The sequence below is a fragment of the Eleutherodactylus coqui genome, chromosome 13 (assembly GCF_035609145.1).
Source record: "Eleutherodactylus coqui strain aEleCoq1 chromosome 13, aEleCoq1.hap1, whole genome shotgun sequence".
Taxonomy (NCBI): domain Eukaryota; kingdom Metazoa; phylum Chordata; class Amphibia; order Anura; family Eleutherodactylidae; genus Eleutherodactylus; species Eleutherodactylus coqui.
The window spans coordinates 66,057,070-66,081,205 of NC_089849.1; the positions used below are offsets into that span (position 1 = coordinate 66,057,070).

The 24,136-nt window shown below is 45.1% G+C and overlaps 1 protein-coding gene across 3 annotated transcripts in view; it reads left to right on the plus strand.

Moving 5' to 3' along the window:
* Nucleotides 1-24,136, plus strand: part of TNRC6C (trinucleotide repeat containing adaptor 6C) — a 108,162-nt gene that overhangs the window by 38,941 nt on the left and 45,085 nt on the right. For all 3 annotated transcript variants that reach the window (XM_066587460.1, XM_066587461.1, XM_066587462.1), the window contains exon 4: nt 2,608-2,925. In XM_066587460.1, coding sequence (XP_066443557.1) covers nt 2,608-2,925 — 318 coding nt within the window. The remainder of the gene's footprint in view (nt 1-2,607; nt 2,926-24,136) is intronic.

Sequence of the window (24,136 nt, forward strand, 5' to 3'; positions counted from 1 at the left end):
TACACTACACTGACAAATGACGGGAAGGGGACTATAAAATGGGAACACAAAAGGTTTTTTTTTTTTTTACACAGACAGATACACTGACAAACTAATGACGGGAAGGGAGACTACAAAATGCGCTACACTACTATACTAATCACACTGCACTTCAAATCCCAGCTACACTACACTACAGATCACACACTGCACTACAAATCCCAGCTACACTACACTACTGATCACACACTACAGATCACACACTACACTACAAATCCCAGCTACACTACACTACTGATCACACACTACAGATCACACACTACACTACAAATCCCAGCTACACTACACTACTGATCACACACTACAGATCACACACTACACTACAAATCCCAGCTACACTACACTACTGATCACACACTGCACTACAAATCCCAGCTACACTACAGATCACACCTCACTACACTACACACTACTGATTACACTCTCACTACACTGCTTATTACACTCTCACTACACTGCTTATTACACCTCACTACACTCTCACTACACTACACTACAGATCACACCTCACTACACTCTCCCTACACTACAGATCGCTATGATATTTTATTTTTTACACTGCTATATCGCTCTCTACAACCGCCGGAAGCACTGTGAGGCGATTGCAGAGAGAGACTACACTATAAACAGCGGGCTTTCTGCTGCCGAGCTGTGATTGGTCAGTGAGTTCTTCACTGACCAATCACAGCGATCGCTGGGGCGGGACCACTGTGATTGGTCCCTGGCCCGCACGTAGTGATTGTCTGCTAACGATGTTAGCAAACGTCACTACTGTGTCGCCGCGATAGTCACCGCGGCGACAATGTAAGTGCAGGACGTAAGTTTACGTCCAATTGCGGGAAGTATCCCGCTGCCAGGACGTAAACTTACGCCCTGCAGCGGGAAGGGGTTAAGGCAATGGCTTGAATGACTGACAGCCAGGCTCCTGCTCTAACTGCCAGGAGCAGAGAAACCTCAGATCCTGGCAGTTTAACCCCTTACATGCCACAATAAATAGCTTCAGCATGTAGGCAGATGACGGGAGGAGGAGTGCTCAGTCAGCCATCAGCACACTGCAGGGCGATCCCAAGGTACTATGGCAGCAGGAAGCCTGACAAAGGCCTCTGTCTGCCATGTAACTCAGCCTGCTATGCTCTGCCTCCTACAGAGCCTGATAGGCTGCTGTCATAGGCTTAGTAGAATGCACTATATAAGTAATGCAGTGTCCTAGCGAAGCGATTGAATGTGGGACTAAAAAATAGTGTTAAAGTTTAACTGAAAGAAGGGAAAAAAATTCTCTACAAAATCCTGTCTTAAATAGATAAAATACAAAAAAAATTAAGCAAGCAACATTAAGTATTACCTTGTTTGTAAGAACCCAGACAATGAAAATATTTTATCGCACATGGTGAACGCCGTAAAAACTTCTAAAAGTGATGGCTGAAATGCTATTTTTCTTGTTTGCCTCCTAAAGAGAAACGCAACAAAAGAAGAACCCAAAAGTCATATCTACCCCGAAATCGTACCAATAAAAAATACAAATCTTCCTGCAAAAAAAAAAACAAGGCCTCACATAGCAACTTACTGCGGTGTGGATCCGCGTATAGTAGCAATTTTTGTCTGCGTATGACAGCGTATCTCACGCATGCTGCCATGCACGGGCTTCCGGGTTCAATTTTTTTTTTTTTCTAAGCTGCTGGCTCTGTCGCTTAGCGACGTTGCATATGTGCGGCGTTGATATGCAACATTATTGCGTATGTACAGCGCTTTGTCCGCACCCATACAGAAGTCATATAGAACATGCTGCATTTTAGTGATAGTGTAACTGCGATATCAGTTTGAATTACAGTGATGTACTGTGTATATCGTGCATTTAAAACGCAATTCAAATACGCTAGTGTGAGCCTGGCCTTCGAAGGTGCGAAGCAGATTCAATTGTTTATTTTTAAAAATGTGTTTTGTGCAAAAGTAGTAAAAAAAAAGGATTTAAACCTGGTATCGCAGTAATCATGATGATCCAGCTAGGTTATGCCTATTTTTACCAAATGGTGAACGCTGTAAAAGCAGCCCCCACCCCAAAAAATGTAATAAATGTTGGGCTGGGTTCACATGGGATAGAATTGCACAAAATAGGCTGGTCACAAAGAGGTTAAAGACTGGAAGACAGGGTTAAATGGTTTATCCAGATATAAACTTTGATGGCCTATTCACAGTATAGGCTATTGGTAGTAGATCAGCCTGGGGTCCCCACCAATCAGGTGATTGCTCTCGTACTGAGCTAATTTCTGCAAGAAGCTGACAGCTGCTATCCCACTGCGGTGGCCAGGCTTGGTATAGTTCCTATAGGAGAGAGCTGCAATACCAAGTCTGACCACTGCAGTAAGAACAGAGCTTATGTGTTTTCTGCAGACATTGTCTCAGCGCATGAGTGCAACGACACGGCAAACAACTGATTTGTGGAGGTTCCAGGTGGTGCTAATCTACCACTGATGGCTTGTCCTGAGGATAGGCTAACCCCTTTAAAAGAAGAAAAAATAGTAGCTTTTTTTGTTTCTTTTCCAGAAATTAATGCCTTTCTTTTGTCTTTAGTGCCAGAACCAATCAAGATCAGTTCCAACCAGCCCCAGTCTGCTGCTCTCAGTACTTCCACCAGCACTGTCCAAAACAGCAATGGCAAGCGAGCACCTGCCAATGGCCAGCAAACCGCGGCCTCCCGTTACCTGCCACGAGAGGTGCCTCCTCGCTTCCGCCAGCAAGAACAAAAGCAATTATTAAAAAGAGGACAGCCACTGCCAACTGGGACACTGACCAGTGCTAATACAGGACAGGATACTGGACAAACTGGGGCAAGCCCACCTCCACAGCAGGGGGCCGGTGGAGCTCACCACCCCACAAAGACACACTCTGGTAAGAATTACCTGGTTCTCCCACAAAAACAGATGCTTGCGTAATGTGCAGTTAAATAAGTGCCCCGGTAAGCACTTTGCCTTGACACATTCTTAACTTGCACATCCAGATCTTCCTTCATCTAACGCCTTAAAGATGAGGAGGAGGAGGATGATTATATTGGAGAATTGCATAAATAATAGTTGCCTTTTATAATGTTGTTATCGCTCTGCTCAGCTTAGCTGCTGGAGGGATCAAATAACCTGCTGGGATGCAGGCAGCTCCAGCTTCTCTGTTCTTACCCCAAAGGACCTCTCTGCAGAATAGTCTTATGACAGCTTGGCATTGCAGTCTGTCAGTATATGTTCTACAATAAGTGGCAGCTTGTATTCAGCTGATCGTTTTCTCCTTTGATATGACAGAAGTTCTCAAGTTCTAACCAGAAAGCTCCTGCAGACGCTCTTAGCAGTAACATTGTAATGGGTAATGCTATATATATAACTTACTAATATACCTTTTAACCCATTTAGAATGTATGGCCTTGTATACCATATTTTGTGGACTACAGAAGCACTAATAATTAGACGTATGAAGGCTTCAGTGTCCCATCACTATCGGAGAGCCTTGCGGTAGCCCCTTCCCTGAACTTACAAGACGGTAGCAGTATGAAGAGGCAGGATTTATTGGGGATGGATCTGCTCTTTGTCAGCACTTTAGAGAAGAGCTGCTTGGCTACTCCTCATCCAAACATGGGGGCCTGGCTGGAGGGTCCTGTCCTGGCAAAAAAACTGCAGAAATCTGCTATCTGTTCTTTGGAAGCCAGAGATCTGACTGTTCAGTAGATGCAACCACAGTCCATGCTGTTCCCCAGCACTATCTTAGGCTGGACTCACACAGGCAGACCGGATTCCACATGCAGGCCTGCGGTGGATTCCGGCTGTGAGCCTGGCCGGCGACCCTGCATGCCTTTTCTTGTAATGCGAATTACTGCGGCGGCTCGCCATTGGTCATGCGCAGTACGGTGTTTTTTTTTGTTTTTTGTTTTACATAGTTTTTCCCAGGTCGTCACTTAGCGAGGACATGGGTATCCGCACCCCAAGACTCAATGTTAATTGCATATGGGCTGCAGGTCGGACGGCTTCTATGGACTTCAATGGAGACTGTCCGTGCAGAATCCTTGGCAAAATAGAGAATGCTGAGATTCTTTTTTTTTTCTCCTCTGCTCGCGGAATACGCAATTCGTATCTGCGAGTGTGAACGAAAAAACAAATTTACATGCTTTTGACTGTCTGCGTTTTGCTGTGGATGCCGATCGCGGATTCCGCAATTGTAATCCGCCCATGTGCGCCATGTGACAGATCTTCCTGCATTTGGACAATTTGAGGCCAGTTTACACTGGATGAATGTCGGACAAACGATGCCCAACACTCATCCCCACATATACTTGCTACCGTGCGATCACACAGCAGTGAGTATCTCTGGCTTGCTCACAGAGTGACCAGCAGGGACCCGGGGTGGCTGGAGGAGATATCCCCCCTCGCTCTCCCCCGCCCTGCTCCATTCACTTAACACAACGGCCACTGTGTTAAGTGAATGGAGAGGGGCGGGGGAGAGTGGGGAGAGAAATCTCCTCCAGTCAAACCGGCCCCCTGCTGGCCGCTCTGAGCAAGCCAGCAAAACTCGCTCCTATATGACAGCATGGGAGCGAGTATATGCCGGGACGAGTGTTGAGCATAATTTGCCTGACATTCGTGCAGTGTAAATGGGCCTTTAGACATGCTAGCAGATTGTTGAACAGGGATAAAAAAAAGTGCATCTAATAGTGAAAAATACAGAATGTCCTAAAACAGGATTATTTCACATAGGTGTGTGTGTGTGTGTGTGTGTGTGTGTGTGTGTGTGTGTGTGTGTGTGTGTGTGTGTGTGTGTGTGTGTGTGTGTGTGTGTGTGTGTGTGTGTGTGTGTGTGTGTGTGTGTGTGTGTGTGTGTGTGTGTGTGTGTGTGTGTGTGTGTGTGTGTGTGTGTGTGTGTGTGTGTGTGTGTGTGTGTGTGTGTGTTTTATTCTTTTTAACAAAATAGCCAATTGTAAAGCAAGTAAGTGTAAACTGTGACACATGGAGTTTAGGCCCATTTAGACACAACGATTATCGCATAAAAGATGTCTTTTGAGTGATAATCGTTGTCATTTACAGCGCAGGATGATCGCACAAATGTTAAGAGATCACCTTGCGCTGCGAGCGGAGGATGCAGAAGATAAGTGGGGCCGCTTGTCTTCTGCATCCAGCTGTTCCACGCTCCGAGCACCCAGCTGTTAAACAGCCAAGCGCACTGAGCAGGGTATGGAGAACACAGCTGGACCGCTCTGTCCTTCATACCCAGCCTGTCATCAGAGAGCGGGATACAGCTGAAACAATAGTATCAGATGTATTCCGCTGTGAATCCCTAATAATTAACGATGAGCAGCGGCTTAACGAAAACTGCACGATTTCAGTGCAGTTACAGACAACGATTATCGCTCAAAAGATGGATTTTGAGCGATAATCGTTGTCTAAGGCCTCATGTCCACAGGGAAAATCAGGCCCGCTACAGATTCTCCATGGAGAATCCGCAGCGGGTCCCTCCTGCCCCGCGGACATGAGCGCTGAAAATAATAACTTACCTGCAGCGGACCAGGCAGGTCTTCTCTTCTTCACAGCCGGATCTCCTTTCTTCGGCCGGCGGATGTACTTGACACGCCGTTAGCGTGCCGCGCGCATGTGCCGGGCACATCCGCCAGGCCGAAGAGAGAAGATCCGGCCGTGAAGAAGACAAGACGTGCCCGACCCGCTGCGGGTAAGTTATTCTTATTTAGGGAGACCCGCATGAAAATGGAGCATGTCACGTTTATTTATTTATTTTTTTTCATGCTTCATTTTTTTAAAATTCCCTTTTATTGACCATCCGGGGGTACTTATCTACCCGCGGGTGGTCAATGCATCCCTATGGGATGCGGATCCGCATGTGGGTGATCCGCTGCGGATTTAAAATCATATTTTGCTCGTGGACATGAGGCCTAAATGGGCCTTTTAACGTGAGTTGTAACAAGTTATAATAACTTTGATGCATCTGTACATCTACCTTAGTTCCAAGAGCACTGAAAATGTGGTTGGTAAAATTGACCTGTGACATTCACTGAGGAGGATTGCTGCTAGTTTGATATCACTGAAGCAGATCACCTGGAAACTCCATTCATTCTGAGAAGTGTATATATCACTTATGTTTATATTCCCCTGGGCTGCCTGTAAGCAAAGCCCTGCAGTGCCTGTTCAGCCCTGGCTTTTTTTTTTTTTTTTACATGATCATACAATTTTGGCCCTAGATGTTGGGATACATGTAATACTCTAACGTTAGATGTCAACAATAAATATAGGTCATTCTAAATCACTTATCACACTACCAAGTACAGGAGAAAAGGAATAAATGTTTTTTGGATTCTAAATCCAGTTTCTTAGGCCGCCCTCTCACATGGCGGTATCGCTGCGGATCTTCTGCGCACAGCAATTCCAAGGTAGCCAAATCTGCACCAATATGGTGCAGATTTCGTTATGTTTTATTTGCGGAACATGTGCGCAATTCAACCCTCGTATAGACAAGATGTGAACTTATTGCACAAAATATCTGCATAATGTAAAAGTTTTTTTTTTAATCCCTTCCCCCATGCTTTGTACTCTAAATACGATGGCATTTCCACAGCAATTTTGCAAGCGAAATTTTTGCAGCAGATCCTATATGTGTGAAGGCGGCGTATAGAGGATTCTTGGCCAATGTATTTAAGGCTGGTCATGTAGTCCAAATGGTGTCTGAAAGATACAGTAGGTTGCACAGCAGATCAGACTAAACTGACTATAAGTTACATGTCCGGTTTAGACAACAGAAAACAGGAAAAAATATTTCATACGACATGAAATGTCTCTGGGGATTTACCAAAGTGGAGGGGCTACCTTCATTAACTTCAGGTTTAATAGGAGATGACTGTTAACTATTAACCCCTTTTTTCCTATACTAATTTGTCTATTCAAACAATGGCCGAAGCACATACGTTGACATTATACGCACACACGCCTCAGCTGGCATGTTAAACACTGATTTTATTACCAGTAAATCCCAACACACATACATGATCCCCTCTGCCTGCTTCCTGTTCACATGGTTGGGACATCATTAAATGTACTGCTACTTCTGTACATACAAGGACAGACACTAGCAAAGATCAAAGGTCTTGCAGTAAGAAGAGCACCTGCACCCCGGGGAGACGTGTGATCTACTGAAGGGGGCTGATCCGGTAGGGAGAGGGAGGACACTGCCGCCACTATCAGCCCACTGCTGGATCATTAAAGCAGCGATCAGGGGTCTCTGGATCTGTCAGACCCCTGCCTCTGGGCTATAAGGTGCGGACACTTTTCAGCAAGCTTTTATCTTGATGAAAACTGCATCTTGTCAGAAAAATACAGTATCTTTTGCTTCAGAATTCAGGGCTACTTGGGGATGGCACATCGGCTTGGTAAAGTGGAGTGACAAATGGGCCTGGCATGCTGCTTGTCCAGGCTGTCTACACAGCCATGAAATGCACATTTCCCTCCGACATCATGACAGCATACACCTGGAGGTTGCTCACCTGCTGACCTGATGGGACAGGAAGAGGCAGAACATAAAAGGCACCTCCCCTCCACCAAACACCAGTGCTTTTCCTGTCCCTCCAGGACAGCAGCGGCAGAGCTCCAGCGATGCTGTCCCATGCCGGAGGTTCCAGGACTTACCGGTGAGCGGCGGCATCTCTTCTGGCAGCCCTAGTTGCCCCAGTGGGAAGTACCTCATCTGGGAGCTAACCGGGGACTGCGTGGGCCTGGGTCCAAGGACGGGCTTTCCGGCACCACTGCGGCCGTCAACCAGGCGGTGGCCGCCATCTCTGGGTCCTGGCTGTAGTGTGACGCGAGACGCTCTGCAGGAGGGCGTGGCCTCGACGGGGCACACAAAGGGGGCGTGGCCTAGTGCGGCTTGGCGCCAGATTGAAAATTTAAAGCCCCTGCACCAGGAGAAGTCGGCTGGTGTGTTTTCTTTTCACACTGGGAATCAATTCTAAGGACAGGAATGGATCCCAAAAGCGCAGGATGTCGGCCAAAAGAGGACCCAGAGAATCTCCAAACTGTAAGTGGTCCTGTGGGCCAACCTACAGACACCTGCACTACACTTCCCTTACTAACAGAGCTCTCCCTTGTCATGTACGACAGGGATACTCAAAAACCTAGGGAGGCTAGGAGGAGAAGTAAAAAGCGTCCAGTATGCTTAGCAAAACTTGACGACTCCTATTCTAAAACGTTATGCGCTTCCTGCTCAGCGAAAATGCTGCAGGAAGAAAAATCTTCCCCCATGTCCGAAATCCAGTCGGTTGTCAGTGAAGAAACAGTCCTACCTCTCGGACCTCCAACCAGGGCCCTTAGGGGCCACAAGAAGGTCTGCTCCGGCAGTGTTAGAGTCCGACTCTGACATGGCGGAAGAATTCGATCTTGAAGATCTTGGGGAAGTGTCGCAGGGGGAGAAAAAATATCTTGTTTTCGAAAAAACACTAACAGAGAAACCTTGCACTGTGCAGGACGTCATGTTGCGAGTCTGCTTCCACAACGTAAATCTACATTCCCTGTAAATGCCACACTTAAACAATTAATCCTTAATGATTGGAATTGTGTGGATCAAGCTCCGTTAATTTCTAAAGAATTTTCGGAGCGTGCTTTATTTGCAGACAATGAAGTGGCTATCCTTGAGGAGACGCCAAATGTTGACACAGCTATCTCTATGGTGTCTAAAAGAACTGGGTACCATCTGAGGATACGTCCCACTTAAAGGACTCCATGGACAACAAAGTAGACATGACCATGCGTAAGGCTTGGTCCATGTCCAGTCTCATTATAAAGCTAATATTGCGGCCACCTTGGTGGCTCGCTCTATGGCGGTTTGACTGGGTCAGCTTCTACGGTCCGCTTCGGAGCCCGCGGGGCGGCTAGTCATCAGACTCCGCAAAAAGCGACTTTATTCCATGTACCTCGTCTACAACGTACGTGGGGAAAGGAAAGACCGGAGGAAGGGGTAAGGCTCTTACTGTTGTCCCTCAACCTGCATCTTCATGCCCGGTGAGCAGAAGATTAGTTCATTTGTGCACTAGTTGGAGAAACATAGCTACTGACGGTGCCTACCACACGCTGGGAAATGATCCTAAGGACAGGAATCGATAGATTCATTTTAACCTCAGGGGACTGTGTGGGCCTGGGTCCAAGTATGGGCTTCCGATTCCACCACGGCAGTCATCCAGGCACCAACCCTAGAGCAGGCTCTACTTAAGGGTGAACAGATCATACTGGATCTCGGTGCAGTTATCCCCATCCCTAAGGGGGAATGGGGGGAAAGGGTTTTTACTCCCCTCTCTTTCTGGCTCCCAACCAGATGGCTCCTACCGATGGAGACTATCAGAACCCCAACCCCCCAGATTGGTAGGGATAACGTTATGGCTACGATTGACGTAAAGGATGAGTATTATCACATCCCCAATTATGTCAACTCACAAAAAGTTCCTAAATTTGCGCTGAGAATGGCGCCTTCCCTTTGCAATCTCCTCTGCTCCACGGATCTTTTCCAAAGGGGTGATTGTGCAGAAAGGCTACCATTTCAATCGCGGGATTATCATCGTCCCCCATCTGAAAGGGAGCACAGCTCAGTAGATGGTTCCCTGCTGGTGGCAGATTCCCTCACTATTCTGAGGTCACACTTGGGGTCCACGCTTCAGCTATTTAAGAGTCTGAGCTGGATCACTAATGATTTGAAATCCAACATGGATCCGGACACCAGGAAAAATTCCTGGGAGTCATTTTGGATTTTTGTCTCCAATGTCCGTCCCTTCCTCCTCTAAGGAAACAGCTCATTCTAGAGAATGTTCTGCTCTTTATAAAAAAATCTACAGTTTCAATAAGAGGCGATGCGGATCCTGGGGATAATGACTTCATGCATTGGAGTGGTCCCCTGGGCCCAGTTCCACAGCTGTGATCTCCAGACACTTATCCTCCAAAATGGGGACGTCAGTCCTCACTTGACAGGACAATCCCTATTTCCACTAGGGCTAGATCCTCACTCCGCTGGCAGTTGTCCTCAGACAACCTTTTAATGGGGACCCCGCGATATCGGATGCCAGCGCCAGAGGGGTCACCTTTGAAGGTGGCCATATACAGGGTACATAGGACCCTCATGAGAGATCCAGGTTATCTAACGTTAGAGAACGTAATGAGGTTTGGGAAACCCGACGTAGCCTGCAAACCGTTTAGGGATGAAGCATGTGAGGATCTTCTCCGATAACATGATGGCAGTGCCACTGATTCACCACCAGGGTACCACCAGGAATACTCTACTTCAGCATTTGGCGGGGAGGATCCTTCAATGGGCGGAACTCACAACTACGTCACTGTCGGCCTTCCATATAAAAGGAGCCGAGAATTCAGCCGCGGGCTTTCTAAGCAAGAAGAAAGTGGACGCAGGAGAGTGGGGACTCCATCCCGAAGTGTTTAGCCTACTCGGGACAAATAGGGGGTACCAGAAATAGTTTTGTTTGCGTGAAGCGCAAATACCAAGTGCCGTCTTCCCTTTTCCCGAGACTCGGAGAAACAAGCCTTAGGCCCCCTCTCACCCCTGGGTTTGGGACTTAGCTTACGCTTTTTCCCCTTTACCCCTGATTCCGCTCCTCCTAAGAAAATTACTGCGGCCAAGGCTGTCAGTAACTTTAGTAGCGCCTTATTGGCCCAAAAGACCTTGGTTTCCTCTCCTGAGATTTGTCAGTGGGAGAGCCTCTCCATCTTCCGCCAAGACTGGACCTATTGCTGCAGGGTCCTCTCCTCTACCCGGAGGTTCACAAGTTCAGGCTTAGAGTCTGGATTTGAATGGGTAAAATTCTTAGAAAAGGGTCTATCATCTAACGGGGTTTCCACTAATTGCGAGAGCCTTATGCCCTCGACGGAAAAGATTTATTTCAAAGTCAGGAAAAAATTCTCAGAATGGATGGGTCAGGACATCCAATCAGACATTCGTAAAAATTTTAAATTTCGTCCAGGCAGGCCCGGATAAGGGTTGAGTCCAGATTCCCTCAAAGCCCAAGTAGTGGCTTTGAGGGCATTCTTTGATCTCGCGCTTGCTGAGCACAAGGGGATCAGGAAATTTCCTAGAAGGGCGAGTAGAATGCATCCATTTTTAAGGCTTACGGCGCCCACACTGGGATCTGACTAGAGTCCTTCAGGTCTAAAAACCTATCCATCGCCTTGCTGATGTACAAGGTAGCCCACCTTGTGGCAGTTATGTCGGCTATGTGTGTGGGTGAAATCCAGGCCCTTTCTCAAAGGGCCCCATATATGACTATGCACCCTGATGAGATCATATTCTCCTTAGACCCTTCCCTCCAACCCAAAGTCTTGTCAGACTTCCACGGAGGCGAGCCAATAGTCATTCCAGCCTTTGTCTAAATTTAAAAAAAGAAAAGGAGCAGATGCTCCATAATCTTGACGTTAAAAGAGCTGCACTAGCGTACTTTGAGGCAACGGAAAGTTGCAGAAAGACTGACAAACTTTCGTTCAGTTTCAGGGGCAGGCCAAAGGGAAGGCCACTTCTAGAGATTCAAAAGCCAGGTGGCTCAGAAGAGCCATCCAGGAGGCTTACAAGGCCAAGGGCATTCCTCCCCCAGAAGGTTTGAAAGCCCACTCTACTTGGGCGGTGGCATTTTCCTGGGCAGAAAGAGCGCACGCCTCAATCGAACAGATTTGTAATGTAGCCACGTGGACTTCTAGTCATACATTTATTAAACCTTATAGGCTGGACATTAAAATCTAGTGAGGATGCAACCTTCGGGAGGAAGGTGCTTCAAGCAGTAATCCCTCCCTAAAAAAGCCCATGCCAGTTATTTGGTATTCCTCCAGCGTATGCTGTCATGATGTCGGAGGGAAAACGGGAATTTTTCTTACCGATAATTCCCTTTCTTGAAGGCATCATGACAGCATACGGGCTTTTTTCCCCCCTACCGACATGGTTACCCTTGTTTGTCTAGCAAATGAGGTAATGTGTATGCTTATGATTTCTTTGTCTAAGGTGTGTGGTGCCAATAAAAACACACCTTCTGGTTAAGTATACTGTCACTGTGGTTATTTGGAACGCACTGGTGTTTGGTGGAGGGGAGGTGCCTTTTATGTTCTGCCTCTTCCTGTCCCATCAGGTCAGCAGGTGGGCAACCTCCAGGTGTATGCTGTCATGATGCCTTCAAGAAAGGGAATTATTGGGAAGAAAAATTCCCGTTTTTAATTTAAAAAGTAAAAAAACAAAAAAAACTCTACACACGCAAGTAAAAGAAGGAAAAAAAACCTCAATTTTGCCATCCCAGAAATGGCACCACTCCAGTCCATGGATTTGTCACTAGTACCGCATTGCAAGAAAGTGAATGGGACAGAGCTGCACTACCACACATGACCTGTGCATACATATGGCACTCTTTTCTAGTATAAAGTAGTCCTTTTTTTTTCTAATCTTGGCCACACCTTTAGGGTGAATGCACAGGGGTGGATTTGAATTGCAAAATCTGCAGTGGGCGACCGCCTCCGGATTCCGCAGCAAATACCACCTATAGCATGCAATGCAAAAGTGATTCTTTATGCACACGAGCGGAAACCAATTGCAGTTTCCGCTCATGGATAGGAAAATCACAGCATGCTCCATTCCTGTGCAGGCTCCGCACGGACGGCTTCCGTTGAAGTTGTCGCCTAGCTCTGGTGCGGGAAATTCTGTACTGCTCATGTGAGATGGCACGACGGCCAGCCCGTTTGCAGGACACCGGTCGCGGTCAGGGCCGGATTCCGCTGACTGAATCTGGACCTGCCATGTGCATTTGGCCTTAATTTAGACAAGAATGAAGAATAGAGACCCTGTGAGCCAATATCAGTATTACAAATGTGTATACTATTGCACATTACATAGCTTGCAGATTCGTACATGTCTCTAAACGCTGACTACAGCTATTCCTGAAAAAAGGCCATCCTGCCGCTAGTCGTGGCTTGTAACCTATTGGTTGTCCTGTCCGTACAGAGACGTTGGAGCACAACATATGTACTGCAGCTGTCTGTACAGATCAAGACTATCCCAGGCCACAGACCAAGTGCATGGGGAAGCCAACGTTTGCTGTCTGTTCCGCTCCATGTATATTCTCTCAACATTAAGTACTGTTTCTGAAGTAATTCCATGTAAATCTATTCTTCTCCTCATCTGTTCGCAGGGCAGTTTTGCACTTTTTGCATGATACGGATTTAAAGAACCCCTTTCACATGTAAAAAAGGCTACTTTGTCCTAATTTTCTGTTTACCCTAGGGTACAATGGTTAATATTGAGGAGGAGGATGGGAGGGGGCCGCGTGCCGCCTGTTGGGTCTCTCTGACTGCTGATGGTAGTGAAATATAAATCTGTATCTGGGGACGTCTGTCCTTGCCAGGATACTGCCTGACATTCTGTCAGAAAGCAATACCAGCCTGTTGGATGGAGCATTATTAGTTCTTTTACTGCCCACATATAGAAAAATACAATTCTACAAAAGCTAGTTTTTTATGGGAAGAGTAACATTTGTTAAAGTAATACTAAAAGTGGAAAAAGCATGCACAGCAAAAGTAACAGCGCTTCTATAGCCTTCCCTTGTGTTACTTATATGCTTACATAGACAGGGGGAATACAGAAAGACAAAAAATTACAGAACCACGGTTACAATCGTAATCAGTTGATGGAAACAATAGGGGTGCGGGTCCTGCTCCAAACGAGCTTACATACTACAAGTAATGGGGTGATACAGAAAATAAAATGACTGGAGATGTGCGCGGTATGGCGAGGTGGAGAGTGAGGGATGCTATATACAGACAATGGTCAGACATTTAGCCATGTGACGGCAGGATCAGTATGACTGCAGGAGCCGTTTATGACGGCTAGCAGGGATTGCAGTCAGTAGGTCAGGAAGCATGTTATCAGGCGGAGTACCGAGGAGTTTGTTTAGAGAATGCGGTATGCCTCCCTGAAGAGGTGCGTTTTTGGAGCACGCCTGAAGTTTTTCGAGTCCTGGATTGCCCGGGTATCCTTTGGTAGTGCGTTCCAGAGGACTGGTGCTGCTCTGGAGAATTCTTGGAGGCGGGAGTGACCTGCACCAGCATCCACATGTGCAAAGCCTTTTGCCCTTTGGGCAACCTATGGCCCTAGGTTGGATATAGGATCCGGATGAAAGGGAAATGTTTTTTTTTGTTAGGTAGTTGTGTGGCACTGCCTGTAAAACTTTATTATAACCACTGGAAGGGTTAGATAGGATAGAAAACCACCTGGAACACCATCAAGGGGGAGCACAATTTAAGGGACGAAAAATATATTTTTTGCCTTTTTTTTTTAGTACATACAGTTGAAGTAGTTGATGTAGTGATTTGGTTAGTGTCCTCTGCACTCTTCCTTTGTCGCCTGTCACGCAGAAATGGGTTAATTTGGCTCAATATTGACAAATGCACGTGTGCAACGGACTGGAGGGGAACGCGGTCAGTGTGTTATAAGTAACGCTGCAGATTTGAGGGGGAGGATAGTGGGCACGGGGGCAATTGATAATCCAGCAGCTGTCATGCTGAATTTCAGGAACAATGGGGTGAGGGGAGCGACCCTTCTGCAAGTTGTAACTGGGGCACGAAGTAAGCTTGTCCCACCCTGGCGTGGAACGGCGGTGGATAATGTTCTGCACCGCTCTTACTAGAAAGGTGTCACTTGGCCAGGAAGTGAAGCTGTTGGTAGGCATCATAAACTAAAGGGCAGCTGTAAGCTATAAAGTGGGCGGAGGTCCCGAAAAGGCATGTGACGCAGAGGGTGCCATGAAGTTGGCCGTTATAAATGAGGCTGGCAATGTGCGCAGTTGGTAGTTTCTACTGACGGTATTTCAGCCTCCTTTTTCCGAATCCACTTTTACTTATTTATAAGCCTGTCGGCGTTCAGCTTTCATTTCATCTTTTGCTAAATCGAGTACAAAAGCCAAACAATGGAGTGCAGTCATGAAGAGGTTCATAAAACGTACCGCTCGCTCTCATTTGGCACCAAACCTGCCACTTTTATCCTGGTCACAAGGCTATTATTATTTGAGGAAATAGCTGACTTTCCCACTTTTTTTTTTTTTCTGAAGAGGCTGAAAAGAGATGGAAATTCTGACAGGACTGCAAATAAAAAGGCCAAGGCAAACAAAGGAGGCCGTGGCGATGGTTTTTATTAGAAAGTCTCGCTCCAGCAGCCTTGCAGAAAAGGCAGAGGCCGGCCTGCAGCGACTTTAACGGAGCAGTCTGGAGGCTGATTACCCCGAGACACTCGCAGCATCCTCCAAATACTGATAGGAAGTGTGTCAGCGACGAGGGGGCCCGCTGGGTGGGCCCAAATTATTAATACTTCATTGACTAGTTTCCCTAAATGTGTTATACATGTTATATTTCTGTATATACAATATATAGTATATAAAGGATAACTTCATAGGTTGCAATTAGCAGCGCAGCGTTGCTTATTAAAGGGCCACTCCGGTGATTGATTTTTTTTTATTCATTTATTATGTAGCTATTCCCCAGTGTATATTGGCTAGTGTTAACTTGGTTAGCAATTTCTTACTCTCTGAAACTATTAGCCTGTTTTTCCTTGGATGGTCATGTGATCCAAGTTCTGACCAGCTCAGGTGTGTGTGTGTGTGTGTGTGTGTGTGTGTGTGTGTGTGTGTGTGTGTGTGTGTGTTATGGATTCATTTTCTAGTCAGTTTGTGTGATACATGGATTGCTTAGAGGGGGACACAGGCACTCCTGTCACAGTTACTAATGATCACACCGGTATAATTGAGGAGATCACAGCTCATTCTCCTGACTTGACTGTATACTTGTGCTCTGCAGCTTATTTAAGTGAGAATAGATGGTGGTGATTATTAAACTGTACCCTTGCAGGCATATAGGGTATAATCTTAAGGTGCGTTTAGACACACAGATGATCGCTCAAAAGATGGCTTTTGACCGATCACTTTGCATAATCTACAAATCGGTACTAATGCCTATTAGTACCAATTAGCAGTGTGTGAGCTGCTGGGAGCTGAATTTATTCAGATGACCACCCGCTTTTCTATGAGTAAATTCCTTTTGTTCTGCCAGTGGGGCTGGCAGCTGAGAACAGCTGAGACCATGCAATCAGCTGTAATCAGCTCTCCCTGGGCAGAGCACAATGTGCGGTCCATCTTATCAACTGTTCTGCTGAACCACGGTTTTCAAGCCGAACTGAAGTCCATCGTTCTGCAGAAAATGGGCACATTTACACGCAACGATTATCGCTCAAAAGATGGCTTTTGAACGAATTTTGAGCAATTATCGTTGTCAAAATGGGCCTTTAGTTAATGCTGGTAGATCACTAACTTTTTATCACGTGACCAGGGATCATTAAGCGAGGCCACCGGTCACTGCTCCTGGCGACCAAAGGACATTTTAAATTTCCCTGGCTCTTGGGGATATGTCCGGCATCTTGCTGGCGGGCATATGCACAGAAGCTGGGAGGTCCACGTAGGTAGATCGCGTCATGTTTCAACTTTTTTTTTTTTTTTTTTTTAACGTGATCGCCATTATCCATACCGCGGCCCCACAAGACATCTCCAGGCTCTCAACTACCTTTGGTAGCCAGAAGCAGGGGGATTTTAAATTTACTGGACAATTCTTGACTTTTGCGCATGCGTCTGCTGTTTTGCTGACCGCATAAGCTAAAAAAGATCCGTGGATAAACATCCAATCGCGGGACAAATCTGGGGATCTTAAGTATGTAATTTCATATGATCCGTAAGGGGAGATGGAACTTTTAACTTTTTAAACTTCTTTTTTTTTTTTACACTTTTTAACTTAACATAATCACTGTTATCCGATGGATAACCAGGATCATGTGACCGGGAACCGCATACAGCGGTCCCCGTTGACCCCTTCCATTGGATAGCGCCGATCGCATGACTGGGGAGCGGGGTTCCGTGGCCCGGGATGGCAGCTCCAGGATGTCTGCTACCTCCTGGAGCCAGCAGCATGGAGCTGTCACGTCCAGAGCCTGCAGGGTGTTAATCCTAGTAGGCTCGAACTTAAAAAGGCAATGGGGTGGTCACTAAGGGGTTAAAGGGGTTGTTCCTAGAAGGCAACCCTTGTTCATATGTCTTATTCAAGTATATGGATGACAGAGAGAGGTTACCTGCTCAGGATCCCCTCTGTGAGCCAGAATGGAGAGCCAATGTGGTGGTCTTCATCTGTATTACAAGGACGGCAATTCAAGTAAATGGCCATCATGTAATGCTGCATCCCTGCAGGAGACATGTCTGGCTGGCTGCAGTTTCCCTCAACTAAATCAGCTGTTTAACAGGGATGGTGAAAGCGGTTTCTGATTGGACGACCCGTCGTAAAGGACATGTTCAGCTTAGAGCTCTATTTTACTGTTTATACAGATATGATCTACATAAAGTGAAGTAACTTTCTGTGTTACTTACCTTGTACTGTTCATGACTTACATCCTGTAGTAAATTTTAGAACACAATTTAACTTTTCCCCTTGTTTGTACACAGTTAACAAGTTTCTTGTGAACGATTCCCAGAACTCCTTATATAATGCAACTAAACATTAAAACGTTCTACAGCAGGTTCTTGTATATAGCCTAATGTAAAGTCTATACTGGCCAAGTGCAAATCGCCACAAAATAGGAGATTTCTGCTCTGAAGCTTGCAACATTATGATTGCTGCTCTGAACTATACTTAGCTTGTACTGAGCCTGACTTAGTCTTCTGTATTAATGTCAAGTATCATGTTTTTACCATACAGCTGAGGCATACTTTATTTTTTTTGTAACTGTTCTCTGCAAAAAAAATTACACTACTAAACAGGATGCAACTGTATGCATATATAGTCTGCCGTTGACCTTTTTCTACAAAAACAGAAAGCCACAGTCTGTTTTTCTGTCCTGTCAAAAAAAAAAAACAGTAGCTAGATGTTTCGAGGTCTCTTTGTCTTTTAAATTGCCGCCCCAGAAAAGTTTTTCATTCATTGTGTAACTAATGGAGATGACAGTTAACTCTCCTAACTGTATACATATGGTCTGTAAATTATTAAGGTGATTATAGAGAGTAGTAATAATTAGTGTCCTCCCAGCAGACAGAGATGGTACGGGCCTTAGCTGCTCATGTGATGCTGTGTTGTTGTATCATGGAATTGAAAGCACAGAATAGTGAAAGAAAAAGCAGGTAGAAATATCAAGATGGTGTCTGAGCATCAAATACAAAGCTGCATTGCATGGAAGGGACTGCAATATAAAGGGGAGACCTCCAGAGTGGGACAGGGATAGAAAAATAGTTTTTCGGAGTGGCCCTTTAAAGAATAGAAGTCAATGGCTTGGGATCCAGCCATATAGGCATACAGTTGCATCCTGGTTTAGCAGTGTACATCTTGTTTTGCAGTGAACAGTAAAAATGTACACTCTAATGTTCACATCTGTGTCATTCGGTGCATTTGTGGCATACATTCCTGGATGAAGTAGCAAAATCCCGGGTGGCATGACGGAAGCCCAATAGACCTCATTGTAGTCAATGGGTTTGTCCAGTGCCGTTGTCAATGGGGTTGTGTTTTTGACTGATATTTCATTTTCCTGTCCCAAAGGCAGAAAAGGAAAGCAGAACGCTGAACATATGTGAGAACCCAGACTCAGCTGTATGGTAAAAGTCTGCTTTGAACCTGAGTTTACTTACATCACTTACACATTATGAACTTGATATTCCCTCTTCTATTAACAGCAATTTGGGTAGTAAAGGAAAACAGGCACAAGGAAATGAAATCCCTCAGAGCTACGTTCCCTTGTGCCACTTGAGAACGTGTTCTCTGAATAGGGGAGGGAGAGGGGCTAAAAGTTACAATGCACCATAAAGAGTGGCGCTGAGAAAAGCCATTGTGGAGAATATGATTTCCCCGTACCTGCGTTCCTCTACGACCCAAATTGCCCCTACAGCGGTTTGGATAATGGGAAGACTACTATAAAGGCAGTTTTCTAGCATTGCGTTTGTTCACAAAAAGTGTTTCTTTAATGGAAAGAATTGATCAGCAGGTGAATACTTCATATATACAGGGTGATTCAAAAAGAATGGTGCAAGAATAAAGCTGGTTTATTCCTACAGGTATTGACCTACAGCAGCCAGAATGATGTGAAAAGATAGAAGAACTCCATGTTTTTAATGCACCTTACAGATGTTCAATGTGGGCGCTGTTGGTGACACTAGACCAGTGGTTCTCAACCTTTTTTCAGCCCAGCGCCCCTTTTGGGTATTGGGATGGTGGCCAGCGCCCCCCAAGCCTTACTAGTTTTAACTTTGTAAACAATATAAACTTTGACTGGGTTTAAAGTACAAATTAAAATACCAAATACTTTTTTTGGAAAGTTTGATGGTGTTTAACAGATTAGAATTAATTGTGAAGACGTCTATAAAAATTACCAAAGACTTATGTTAGTCAGCTAAATTGTAGGTGCGAAATATTTAAAACCGGGTTAATTGTGGATACAATAATAGGTTTTATTGCGGGAGATCATTTTTATTTTTTTTTTGGAAGCAAGCAGTAATGCCATCTTTAATTCATTCGATAGAAAGTTACAATGTATAAAGAAAATGCTAGATGCACCTTAATCCTTAACCCCTTGAGTGGCACGCCCGGAAATTTTCCGGGACGAGCTCCACTGCTCATAGTGACATAGCCCGGAAGGTTTCCGGGCTATGTATCGCTATGGGAGCTGCAGAGCACAATGCCACAAGCTGTGACAGTGTGCTCTGCCTGCACAGACCCACAGAGAACAAAGCAAGGGCTTTGAACAACAGAAGCAGAAGATATTGCCCATATGCCGGCAACCTCCTGCACTGGTTTGTTTACAGGTTGCCATAGAGACCATCGGCTTGTCAGAAGCAAGCCGATGGTCTCTGTGGCAGGGAGAGCTGGTTGTTAGCTGTCAGAGGACAGCTAGGTACCAGCTCTTACAGCAGAGATCAGAGAAAACCTCCGATCTCTGCTGTGTTAACCCTTTACATGCTGCAGTCTGTGACTGTAGCATGTAAAGGGCTGTCACTGCAGCATGTAAAGGGCTGTCACCATCGGACCCCTGGAATGTGATCAGGGGTCCTGATGGGTCCCTGTGGAAGTCCCCTAAAGGGACAAAAAATTAAAATTAAAAAAAAAATTAAAAAAAAAAAAGTTTAAAAATTATAAAAAAAATAATAAAAACACTTGTCTCCCTTTACTTAGTAAAAAATCAAAAATACAATCACACATGTGGTATCCATGCGTCGTAATGACCCAGAGAAGGAAGTTGATACATTATTTAACCCCTTAATGACATGGCCCCGTTTTTTCTTTTTTCCCCATTTTTTTTTCCTCCCCCGTTTAAAAAAAAATCACAACTTGTCCCGCAAAAAACAAGCCCTTATATGGCCATGTCAATGGAAAAATGAAAAAGTTATGGCTCTTGAGACGCAACTGCAAAATTAGTTGAAATTCAATGATTAGACCATTTTAAAAAACCTGCCCTGGTGGGCACGACAGGGTGGTAGGAAACCTGCCACTCAAGGGGTTAATGGTCAGAGGACTAATTAAAATGCAAGAACAATGAAATTCGACTAATAATAATAATGTTTGCCACAATCTTTATCATTAATGGCTGCCATGGGCCTGACGAGCGGACGCCAATTTCGCGATATCTGGTTCCATCTTCGTCAACCACAGTCTCAAGTCGCCCCTTACACATATCTGAAGTTTGTTTTTCCTTTTTGTCAGGCGCTGCTGAAGCCCGTCTCCACTAAGTGCGTAGATGGAAAAGCTAACACGAGCAACTTAACTTCCTGCCACAGGATAGGATAGGAATTCTTCACTTTCACCCAAAAACATTCATAGCCACATTGTTGGAAAAAGTGCTTGGGCTTTTACTATTGTGTTTCAAGTCGATCAACTGTTCTTGTAATCTGGGATGAAATTCTCCTGCCTCTGCTGAAAATGGATTGAGTACCCATGTTGGTATTTCAAGGGTGCATAGATCATGAAACCTAGTTTGCGTGTCTTCTTTGGCTTGTTTGAGGTGTGAGCAAAAAACTTATAAATCTGCATCTTGAAGTTGTCTTGCAATTTTTTAAAGACTCGGAAACTGACAGAGCTCACGTCAACTCAGGTTATTGGTATGAAGGTCTAGTTTGGCAATGAAGGAAGAGATTATAACTTGAGCCTTAATGAAATTCATTGACTCCTTGCAGCTTTGTGTTGACCTCATTGAGTTTGTCAAATATGTCTGCGAGATGGGCAACGTCAAAACGTCGTAGTTGGATTGCATCACAAAGGCTTGAGTCAATCGGCCCAAAACTCGACGACTGTGTCAAAACGTTTGTAGAAGCGTCGTAAGCACTTTCCTCTTGACAACCACCTCACCTTGGTGTGTAGGAGTAAACGTGCAAATTCTTTGTCATGGTCTTGACAGAGCTTGCGGAAAAGACGTTTGTTCAGAGTGCGCTTTTATCTTGTAAACAGCATTAATTACATAGCGCAGAGAATCATGCAATCTCTCACATAAATGTTCAGCAGCCATCTAGTCAATTCTTCTTAAAACAGTATAATTACTCAAAGGAATCTATTTCACAATGGCACACGTCAGGCCCCAGCATTGTACTGACAATCTCTTTAACTGCGGGTAACACAAGTGTTTCCCCAATAGTGTGTGATTTGCCACATTGCGCTGTTAATAAAGAGATTTAATAGGAAGCAAGGAGGCCTTTGTCAACATTGAGAGCAGATTTTCCAGATAGCTTGCCTACAGCGCTGCGGTTCTCAAACTTTGGCTTTTAACCTTGGAAAAATAAAATAGGCTTACCCACTTCGAATGCATTTTTGCAAGGGGATCACTCAGTCTCGAAGGCTTCATAGCTTCATTTGAAAATGCCTTTTCATAAATCGGGCACAAGGGAAGCTGTCCGTTTGTAAGAGAAGGGATGAATCCGTATTTCAAGTATTCATTTGAATATTGATGGCATTTCTTCTCAGCCATTTTTATAAAGTCTGCTTCAAGAATGCACGGCTTATGTCGCTCTATCATATAATGATGTATGACTTTTGTAACTCCTTGACTTCACTACAGATCAATCCTACTGATTTGCTGCAACTTTCAATTGTGTGGGTCTCTGGGAGTTGTAGTTTATATCCGTGTTTTGAAAAGACACTTGGCGTCCACTAAGACTACAACTCCCAGAGACCCACACAAGTGAAAGTTTGAAGCAGGTCCAGCCAATAAGCGGCATTCTGGAATACAGCGGGTTAGGATGTGCTGTAGGTTATCCAGTGTTATGAAGTGTGATTGATCTGTAGCGGAGTCATGGAGATATAAAAGTCATACATTATATGATAGAGGCGCACAGGCTGCACACAACACCCGTTACTTGTAAGTGATTTATATGGAAATAATTTCCTCAGTTTTCGTTGGTTTCGGATTTGGCTGATTGTTTTCGGATGGATTATCGACCTAAACCGAGGTATCATCGCTAACTTTTAGAAAAAAGTAGTTACTAGACGAAAAAAAAAAAATCAACAAAGTAAACACAGAATTACCCCCCTACCGCCCCCTTCAGAAGTAAAAACGCCCCCCAGGGGGCAATAACTCCCACGGCGAGAACCACTGAACTAGACTACCTAAACCAGTACATCTCCTGCAATGGAATCCATAACGGACATATGCCGGGATGCATGTGGGCAGAACATCATTTAAAAACTTGGAGTTCTTCTGTCTTCATGTCATTCTGGTTATTATAGGAATAAATCGGCCTTACTTTTGCACCGTGGTTTTTGATCACTGTGTATAAGCCAAAGAATATGACCATTATCCTAGGAAAGGGCAATAAGTGATGAGTGAGGTCCTGGAGGCAGCTGCCTGGGATTGAGCACAACTAAGGCTCAGTTCACATCAGCATTAGGGCTTCAGTCATAATTTAGTTTCTGTTCTCCATTTTTGGCGAAAATAAATTTTTTTTTAAAAAACTGAAAGTTTCCAGTTTGTTCTGACCACCCCCAGCTTGTTCTGTCCACCCCCAGCTCCTCCCATCTTTGCTGCAGTGCATTGTAGAAGTAGTGTTTTCATCAGAAAGCTTCATGAATCCAACCTTGCAATGGCTTTACATAATACTGTATTCTTGGTTCTCAGACGTGAGGTTAGAAGTATGTTGATGGATGCTTGGTGGCACTTGCCATAGTTTTCAATGCAGAATTGACTGTGTAACTCAATATAGCACTGCTTTCAGACTTGCTTGACATTACATTTAGACTTTACCTATGACCTTCTCATTGAAAGTGGAGTTCCGTGTTTAGATGTTTCATAAGAAAATAGATGCAAAGTTAAGCATTGAAAGAAACCACTAAATATGCAACAGTAATTTGGGGGCGATAGCTGGGAGTTTGGACATACAGGAAATCTATGTTCAATTTTTTTGTAATTCACTCATTGTCAAAATCTCGGCGCTACAAGTTGTTGTTTTTGCTGCAAAACTCAGCATGCAGTTACAGGCAGATATGCAAATGAGTTGTGGCTTTTAGATGAACGGTCTTACCACCTGAGGGCCTAAGTGTGGTTCCATCTTTGCCTATAAAAAGTCCTCGGAGGCTCCTTGTATGTAGTGAGCTCTTTTTCCACTTGCATAGGGCTTGTTGCCCACTAGACGCCTCTACAACACAATAGAAGAGCTTTCGTCTAGCTAACAGAGGTTGAGAGGGCACATTATTGTGTTGTGAGAAGCAGAAAGGTCAAAGCAATGAATTGCCGCCACTTGGGCCGTTCTGACCAGACTGTTAGAAAAAGGTTCGGACCAGTGGATGCATGAGGGGGCACAATAAGGCAACAGGGCTCAGGACGCTCTCCATAGGCCACCAGTAGAGCTGATCGTCCGACAAGCACAAGCAGCTCCAAATGTTCTGTTGTCCGCTGTTCATAGACAAGTAACCCCATCGTAACAAGCCCCTGTGTCTGTCAGAACCTTCAGCCAAGCACCTAGAAATGGACATTTGGCTTCATAGCCCCCATTACATGTACTGCCTTTGACTACCATCGTCTCCTTCATTTGCATTGGTGTTGTGAA